The sequence below is a fragment of the Saccopteryx leptura genome, chromosome 11 (genome assembly GCF_036850995.1).
Source record: "Saccopteryx leptura isolate mSacLep1 chromosome 11, mSacLep1_pri_phased_curated, whole genome shotgun sequence".
NCBI classification, from domain to species: domain Eukaryota; kingdom Metazoa; phylum Chordata; class Mammalia; order Chiroptera; family Emballonuridae; genus Saccopteryx; species Saccopteryx leptura.
In genome coordinates this window covers 80,513,172-80,522,486 of record NC_089513.1, presented here as the reverse complement: position 1 = coordinate 80,522,486, position 9,315 = coordinate 80,513,172, and the positions used below count along the sequence as shown (strand labels likewise).

Here is a 9,315-nt window from a genome sequence, read left to right as displayed (position 1 = left end):
TCACTGTAAAATATTTTAATGATATACGGTACAAAATGATGTAATAAGCAGATACCCATTTTAACCTTTTGACTTTTCCCATTTTATTGTTTTCTTAAATTTATTGATTTTAGAGAGGGAGAAACATGTTTGTTGTTCCACTTATTTATGAATTATTGGTTGATTCTTATATGTCCTGACTGGGGGCTTCCCCCTTGAAAGATTTTATTTACTGATGGGGGGTGGGGTGGACAGAGTAGTTGCTTTACTCGAGTCACTGATTGCATGTCATGTACCTTGACCAAGCAAGCCCTGGGTTTCAGACCAGTGACCTTAATGTTCCAGGTTGGTGCTATTTCTTTTAATTTATATTTATGTGACAGGAAGGGAGATAGGCAGACTTCCACATGCGCCCCAACCAGGATTCAGCCAGCAACCCCATCTGGGGTCCATGCTCAGTCTAGAGCTATCCTTAGTGCCCAGGGCCATGCTCGATGGCTGTGGAAGAGGGAGGAGAGGAGGGGAGAAGCAGAGGGTCGCTTCTCCTGTGTGCCCTGACGGCATCAAACCTATGACATCCATATGCCAGGCTGACGCTCTATCCACTGAGCCACTGGCCAGGGCCAGAGAGAGTCAGAGAGAGGGATAGATAGGGACAGACAGACAGGAACGGAGAGAGATGAGAAGCATCAATTCTTCATTGCGACACCTTAGTTGTTCATTGATTGCTTTCTCATATGTGCCTTGAACATGGGTCTTCAGCAGACCAAGTAACCCCTTGCTCGAGCCAGCGACCTTGGGTCCAAGCTGGTGAGCTTTGCTCAAACCAGATGAGCCCGCACTCAAGCTGGCAACCTCGGGGTCTCGAACCTGGGTCCTCCCCATCCCAGTCCAACGTTCTATCCGCTGCACAGCCTGGTCGGGCAAGGACTTTCCTTTTAATGAAGATAAATTCCAGCTAGAGTTGACGCCTTCTGTGTTACTCTGCAATCATACCACTCACTACTTACCTTTCTTGCTGTTCTGGCCACCATTCTCAGGAATAGTGTATTTTGCTGAATGTGTCTTTATAAAAGTCATGACAGGAAGATATTTATGCTTGATACACCAGATATTATACTCTCCATAGAATTCTTAAACTTGCATCTTTCAATTTTTAAAAGTTGACCTGTTCACCCGACCTGTGGTGGCACAGTGGATTAAGTGTTGACCTGGAACACTGAGGTTGCAGGATCAAAACCCTGGGCTTGCCCTGTCAAAGCACATATGGGAACTGATGCTTCCTGCTCCTCCCCCCATCCTCTCCTCTAAAATGAATCAAGTCTTTAAAAAAAAAAACCCAAAAAACACCTGTTTTAAGTTCATTCATATGAACTTTTAAACCCTGGTACAATATTCCACTATATAACATCAACTTATCCATGCCCTTATTGATAGAAATTTGGGTTGATACAAGTCAATACAATTGCAGTGAATACTTACCCATTCCTGTATAGCTGGGCAACTTAGAAGTGAGGTATAACATCTTTTATTTGTGTTCCTACTTCAGTGCATTTTCTTTTATATCTGTGGCATCTTTATCTGGTGTATCAGGGCGCTATTTATTTTTATGGACAGTATTATGCTCAAATCTGCAACAAAACCAATTTTCTTGAAACTTATGTTAAAATTATACCACCTACTACAAATGTCAATTTTATTTCTTTTCCACTTGATTTTTGTTTTCATTTTTGTCTTTGTATCACCAGGATACAAAGTGTATGAGAAGTAGTGGTAATAGGGTGTATCTTCATTCATTCCTGATTTTCACTAAAGTATTTTAAATGTTTCTGAATTAATTTTGAGATGTGCAGTAATATCTTCCTGAATGTCCCTCATTTGGTTAAAGAAACTTAAGTTTAACTTACCCTACAGCCCCCTGCCCCAACTACAAGACTGTATTAAATATATAATTCTTACTTTTCTATAAATACATTTAGAGGGTAGTTCCCAAGCCAGACCCATCCCATTAACCCTCATCCCAACTGCTAATCCTTTCTAAATGAAAAGGAGATTGCTGCAGCCCATACCTGTGGTTCTTAAATAGCTGCTTGGGCTAGCCATTATCACTCTGGCTCCATACAAGGCTCTTCCTGGGCTCAGGAAGTGGAATTTATACAGCAGGGGTCCCCAAACTTTTTACACAGGGGGCCAGTTCACTGTCCCTCAGACGGTTGGAGGGCAGGACTATAAAAAAAACTATGAACAAATCCCTATGCACACTGCACATACCTTGTTTTAAAGTAAAAAAAATAAAACGGGAACAGACACAATATTTAAAATAAACAACAATTAAATTTAAATCAACAAACTGACCAGTAATTCAATGGGAACTATGCTCCTCTCACCAATGAAAGAGGTGCCTCTTCCGGAAGTGCAGCGGGGGCCAGATAAATGGCCTCAGGGGGCCACATGCGGCCGTGGGCCGTAGTTTGGAGACCCCTGTTATAGAGGCACCAATGGGCAGGAGGCAGGCAGCCAAGAATCAAGTAAGACAAAACAAGCATTTGCAGTAGTGGTAATCATGCTACAAGTATGAATTAGGCACTTCAGCCAGGTGTGCACAGGAGAAGGAGAGGGGAGGGGAGGCCCACAAAAATGTGTGGACACTCACCAGAGACTCCTGGTCTCAGAAACACAAAATGTCTCTCTGCATAGTCATTATCAGATAGACAGAATTCTGGACTGGGCTAGGAGGTAGAGGGGACTCCCTGCCCCTCAAGAGTCCCTGACCACTGACGGTTCCTCCATGCTTTCTGAGGGTGGTGGGGCTCCGAAGATCCTGGCAAGGAGTCCTCGGTTGGAGCGGGCCTGGTCCTGCACATTGGCCAGGCGAGCCCGTTCACGACCCCCTGGGCGAGCTGCCTTCCGGGCCCTTAGCTCCTGCTCGGTAGGACGCTGGGCAAAGGCCCAGGAGCCATTTGGGCGGGCCGAGTCCCCATCTGCAGCAAGGAAGCGTTTCCCGCGCTCCACACTTCGAAGATAGAAGTCAGTCTCACGCTTGGCCTGGGCAACCTCGACTCTCAGGCGCTGCCGGCGCACCTGGCGCTCAAACGCAAGATGCTCACTGAGGTGGGACCAGGTGAAACGGTGCAGGTACTGCAGATAGGAAAAACAAGAAAAGATCTGAGTCGGAGAGGTCGGGGAGGGAGAGAAAATGGGCCAACAAGAGGTCAAAGAGGTGCCTGGGCTGGGGTTGGGGAAGGAGGAGGACGAGAGATGTAGCAGACAAGCCCAACCTCTCACCTTGAGGTTCCACAGGTCATAACGAAAGGGGCTGCGCCTGCGGGAGCCCATGGGCGTATTATGCAGACTGGCGGCCACACGCTTGGCTACTCGCTTGTCCCGGAACTCCACCCAGCCCTCTGTGTAGTCCTTGCTGTACTTGGACCGCTTTTTCCCTCCTGTGGCCGAGGCTGCCGCTGCCTTCTTTTTGCGCCGCACGAACCCGTCTGTGTGCCAAAGACAGAGCAGTGGTCATGGAGGGAGACGCAGCACCCACTCACTACAATGCCGCCTGCCCCGTTCTCAAAACCTGCCCGGGGCCAGGATCCTACCTCCAGGTCTTTGCTGGGGAGTGAGCTGAAAACTGCAAAGTCCACCCTTTCTCCCCATGTATCATTCAATCCTTTTTCAAAGTCAACTCCTGTCAAAATATACAGAGAACCACTTAAAGCTGGTGCTAGAGCTGCCATCCCAAAGGAACTGTTTTGCACGTTTATGCCTTAAACCTATGGATGTTTAAATAGGGCAAAAAGCCCTTTGGATTGGGCCTAAAGCAACTTTGTGCCCCAAAGGACTTTTGTAAAGATCACAAGAAAGCAGAGGGAATGACCACGGGACTGACGACTGCTGAACTTAAGGATTAGAAATACTGTTTGAAGTTCGCATCACTGCGTTAGCTTACCCGCACCAATAGCAACGCCTTCCTTCTCCTGATGTCACTGTCCCCTTCCTTTTCTCATCAATACCTCCTCCTTTTTTGTCTCCCCATCGTAACAATCTTTGGGTTTCTGCCTGAATAAATGCTTCCCGAGCAGCTGTTCTTGTTCATCTCAAGTGAACGCCCCTTGATCGGGTCTGACCTGAATGTTCTATCTGAAACCCGCACGGGCCTCCCATGCCCATCAATCAGTGCCCGTTGGAAAGCTGGGGGGGGGGGGGGCTGATCCTCTCCCGTCTCCTCCCCGCGACCGCAAAGACAAACGAAATGTCTTCATTTTCGTAAGAAAGGAGCTTTTATCCAGGCTGTGCTCATTTAACAAAACTGGTCAACTCGGGCCAGACAAGGAGGGGGCGGAGGCGACATTAAAACCCACATCAGCTCTCTTTAAGAGCCGCACTCACCACGGCCGGCCTCGCCCCCCTAACCCCTCGGACCCGCGCACTTACCCTCGGGCTGGAAGAAGACGCGCCCCACCTCGCCGTAGGCGCTGAGAAGGTTCCGCACGTGCAGAGGCCGGAACCGGGGCGGGAGGTGGCCCAGGTACACGATGCCTGGCACCACTCGCTTCTTGGCGATTCCCGTCGTCTCTTCGGATTCCTCCTGCTCCTCTTCCGCCTCTGGTTCCCGGTCTCTCCCTTCCAGAAGGCCCTGCTCGGAGGCTTCTGGCTCCGATTCCTCGGCATCCATGCTGGCCGAGACGTGGAGCACGACAGCCGTAAAGCACGGCGCCGTCTGACGCTCGTGGTGTGCGACAGCCTGCGGCGAGGGGCGGGGGTGAGCGGCAGGGGGCGGGGCCGAGGAGCAGGGGGCGGGGCCGGGGAGCAGAGGGAGGAAGTGGGTCCCCGCTCCGCGGGAGATTCGAACCCAGCGAATAGGTGGATCGGAGGCTCGGGAAAGCAGAAGCAGCCTGACTTCGCCGCTGGAGAAGAAGACTGGAAAAGGCGGACCGGAAGAGGCGCTTCGGAAAAGGCTGCGCTACCCGAGTAGCTTGCAAAATACCTGTGAAACGCAGGATGGCGGATGCAGCAGGCTTTCCCGGGATTTTCGGAGTGGCTGGGAATGTCTTAGGGGCGGTGGCGAGATCAGGCGTGGCTGCATAAATAGGAGACACCGCCTTATTCTGTTCTCTGCGGCCCGCTGTCAGTCTCCAGGAGCCCTCCGGCTTTCTTAGCCGCCACGCTAGGCTGTTAAAGGGGCCGCACGATGGCGCTCCTGGACCGTTTCCCCTTTCCTTGTGTTCTCCTGGTGATAGGTGTTGCTTGTCACCACCCTCCCGGGAGGTAAACCACTGGGCTCCCCGTCGGCCGGCACTGCCTTTCAGCACTGACTGGATTCCTCGTGCTCTGAGGCTGAATTTTCTGATAGAGAGAGGTTTGCGAAGTTCTGCCTTTGTAGAATGTCAAGTGTTCTCCCGGGAGGGCAGACCTCATACTGGGGGACCGGGAGCAAACCCATCCCTCCCGTCTCACAGGCAGCGATGATAAAGATCCATGGATACGAGCGATGGGTTAAGGCGGGCTACTTTCTTTCACTCCAATTCTACATCTGCACTCCTTATAGAACGATGGAAAATAAACAGGCAGAGACCAATGAGTGGAGGCCGACTGAGTTCCGTGGCTGGGTCGATTCTGTCCAGGGAAGAGTGTTGAGAAAATAACCAGGTGGTGGTGAGAATTAAGGCAAGGCTGACATCGCGCCGCTTTTAAATGAATGGTGTGTTTCTATACACACGGAGAAGTCCTATGTTTTGGACTCGTTTATCTAAATGCGGAGGGGGGAAATCCACTTTTCGTCAGCCCTGACCGCAATAAAAAAAAAAAAAAAGGAGGAGAGCAAGCATTAAAACATTGTAAGGATCTGGGAAGGTCCGCCCTGCATTATCTGGCAGAGCCTAGGCACAGAATCACTTTCTTAAATAAGGTGTTCCACCTTCTCCATTTTAATTTTGAACCTCTTTCCCCAATTTCAGTGAAATTAGATAATGACATTAAGTGTCAACGGGAAAGTTTCTCGTGATGCCATATCAGGCAAAGCAGTGGTCGAAGGTTGGGTGACGGACTTCCTATGGCTTGAGAAACTTGATTTTCCTGCCTGGGTATACCTGAACTTTCCTTACGAAAGGAAAGAACACTAGCTTCTGCAGAAGTAGATTTCAGTATTAAATAAACTGGTGTCCAGTTTCTAAGCAGGTATTTTCGCTGACTACGCTCGGCCCACCTACCCTCTGCGGGTATCTCCAGACAGAATCCAGCTCCGTGCAGCACGGTTAGAGGTGGCACTGTTTGAATTCATCCTCGGACTGTTTGGTTATCATTGATTCGTAGTCCCACTATTAGTCCTATTGGTTTTTAGGCCAACTACAACTTATATCAGAAAAGTCTAAATCGCTTCCAAATATTAAGGAGTGTAAGGGCGGGGCATCAGGACACCGCAGAGGGGAATTAGCTCAGATGGTAGAGCGCTCGCTTAGCATGCGAGAGGTAGCGGGATCGATGCCCGCATTCTCCAGTTTTATGAATAACTTTGTTGAAACGTTCTCAGTTGACATCCCTTCCCTCCGCTGGCCCACCGTCTATTCCATCAACTGCCACGTACTGGTGATTATAGACAAGGGTCAGCTTTTTGGGATTTCTCTCACGTTTGCAGGTTTGAATACAAGTTCTGAAGCATGAGAAGAAAGATCCAAGACATTGTCAGGTACAAAATCCTCAGGCAATTCTTCCTTACCTTGATCTAATACCTTTTTGCAGGTGAGGAGTCTTCAATAGGTATTCGGGATCACATTTTGTGAGACGGTAGAAATAAGATTGGCACAAAACGATGAAATGCTTTATATTGTTAAGAGAGAACTGTACCTTGTAATTCCAAAAGCAAGTAGAAAATCGCACCTATTTTTCCTCTTTATTTTCTTCTAAAATGTTTGTTTCTCTTTGTGGCAATGGTTTTCGAACCTTGCAGCACGTTTAAATAGCCTGGGAGCTTTCAAAACTACCCACGCGGGGGGTGGGGGGTGGGTGGGTGTCCACCTGCAAAGTGGCTCAAGCGAGGGGCGCTTGTAACAGCTCCCAAGGAGATTGTGATGTCCACCAACCGTTCTCAGCCACGGTTGAGAACGGCCGGCAGTTACCTAAATGAAAGAGGGCGGTGGGCGTGGAGTCCGAGTTGCGTCCCGCAGGCGGGCGGGGCAGTGGGCATCACCTGGGAAAACTCTTTCGGGCCAGCAGGGGGCGTGCGTGCTCCACCAAGACTCCGCGGTCGGCGGGTCCGCCAGGCCGCCCTCCCCTGGCTCCAGGTCACCGCGAGGGTGGGTGGGGGACGCGGGATCTTCACGGCTCTGTACCCCGAGCTTGCTGGGTCGCGTCCTGATCGCATGCTCGGGGCTCCGGACTTCTTTGCGGCACTGCCTCCGTGAGAACTGAGGGCCTGAAATCTGATCGCCCGTATTAATCATGGTCACGGAGAATCACAATATATAAAAGCAAAGGTTCGACGCACAGCGACAGTCTTAATTATTAAATACAGAGATGTCCATCCAAGACTCGTGGGACTGAGATGGATCGAGGATGATGAAAAGCAAACGCAAAATACTGGTTTCCTTCGAGCCGGATTCGAACCAGCGACCTAAGGATGTCTGACCGTTCACCGCTACAGTCCTCCGCTCTACCAACTGAGCTATCGAAGGAAGCACGGCAACCTCTCCCACTCCGCGGGTGCCAACTCTGCGCTGACAGCGCCAGGTGCTTCGGTCCACACGCATCGGTCTTATGGGTGAATCAGCTCGGACCCTCAGAAATCCACTGACGTGGACCCAGGAGAAAACAGAAGCGCCCGCTGGTTTGCAGAAAGGACCCTTCAGAGAAGTCCCTTCTTCTTGCCCCTCTCACTGTCTCTCCCCCTCTCTCTTTCGTGCGTGTTGGCATTTCTTGTGCTGTCACATTTGAAAATTAGTCGCAGATGTCACGACCTTTCTTCTTTAGATACTTCAGCGTGCACAGACGTGTATGAGGGCATCCTACATATCCCATCATTATCACCCCTAAGGAAATGGTTTCTAAATCATCAGAGATTCAGATTGACTAAGTCTGGGATGGAGCTCAGGAATCTGAAACTTAAGGAACTCCCCGGGTAATTCATACGGACAGCCAGATACCCTCAACACAGGCGTTTCCACTGAATTGTCCTGAGGACTGAGAGAACATTAGAACAACGTTAGTGAAGTCGTGGGGGGTAAGTGTGTGGTTAATTGGGCCTTTAGAATCAATGAAGAGGTAGGTATATGCGTCTACTTTCTCTACTTATTGTGTATGGGTGCTTTGGTGAAACATATACCAGTGAACGTGCAAAAGCTTCAAAGGAATAATAAAGGAAGACGTGCACAGTGGGATTTTCACAGAGGGACGGGGAAATCTCAAAAAGTCTTGGTCAAGTTGACCAAAAGACTGATTTTCAAGTCACTCTAAAAATAACAAAATCCTCTTCTATCTGGGATAATATTGGCGAAGCACAGGGTTGAATTGACCCGCTCCACAACCAACATGGATTCGTCCGAGCACAAAAGGTAAATTGGTGAACAAAGTGAACAAAAGTCAGTGGCTGGACAGAGCTGTATTTTCTAAGGTGTAGAAAGTTAAGAGGACTTGAGGGTAGAAATACAGTTTGGATTTTGAAAAACAGGTTTAAACCTTTATATTTTATTTTGTGGGCAATTGCAACCTTTTGTGGGGGTGGTTAGTCTTTCTATTTGCCACAGAAAGGAAAGAAAGTTTGGAAACAGCATAACTTATGGGGTCCATTGTGTTGTCTGGGTGTCAGTAATCAGAAACCGAAAAGGTGTCGGAGGCAATGATAACAGAAAATGTGTCTCCCAGCGTTTCCACGATGACATGTGCTTGGGCCAGAACGTGGAGTCACCACCATTCTCAAGACTCTCCAGGGACATTGCTGCCTCTGAGCCTCTCTGCTCATCAAACTGTTTCTTTTGGATCGTTTTGTTCACCTTCACATTTTACCTTTCCAACATCTCTGCACCTTCCTTCTGCATCCTAGACCCTTTCTGGTGGGGACAGTGCTTCACACTCATCCTCAGGCTATTTTACCACGGTCCCTAAGACCCGCTACAGGTGTAAGCGCGGGGCTAACCCAGCCCTGTGCGCGTTCCCAAACCTACCCGGGGCTCTGGACTCGATCTCAGCATTTCCCACGGAAAATAGTGAACATTTATGCAGCAGCGCACGAAGCTGTCAAGTCGCGAATAAACAACCAGACAGGTAATAGGCCCGAGAAATGCATTCCCGCCGGGGCAGCCGCACTCAGGCGTTACAGCCCGGCCGAAAATTGCTCAGCAGAGCCAG

The 9,315-nt window shown here is 49.5% G+C and overlaps 1 protein-coding gene and 1 non-coding gene across 3 annotated transcripts; both read right to left on the bottom strand.

The window, feature by feature from the left end:
* ABT1 (activator of basal transcription 1) lies at positions 1 to 4,698 on the bottom strand. 2 transcript variants are annotated; one of them, XR_010747368.1, is made up of 4 exons: positions 4,411 to 4,698; positions 3,265 to 3,470; positions 2,049 to 3,117; positions 1 to 1,610 (listed from the first exon to the last, which is right to left on the bottom strand). XR_010747368.1 is itself a non-coding variant. In XM_066352747.1 (3 exons), exons 1-3 carry the CDS (start codon positions 4,649 to 4,651, stop codon positions 2,737 to 2,739), a joined length of 828 nt encoding a protein of 275 aa, XP_066208844.1. In that variant the 5' UTR covers positions 4,652 to 4,695; the 3' UTR covers positions 1 to 2,736. The 2 variants fall into 2 exon arrangements, 1 of the variants encoding a protein (XP_066208844.1); XM_066352747.1 differs by having other exon boundaries at positions 1 to 3,117; positions 4,411 to 4,695.
* A 2,859-nt stretch (positions 4,699 to 7,557) lies between these two features.
* Positions 7,558 to 7,646, bottom strand: TRNAY-GUA (transfer RNA tyrosine (anticodon GUA)). The gene is given in 2 exon segments: positions 7,558 to 7,593; positions 7,610 to 7,646. It is a non-coding gene; the product is annotated as a tRNA-Tyr (tRNA).
* Positions 7,647 to 9,315: the final 1,669 nt, after the last annotated feature.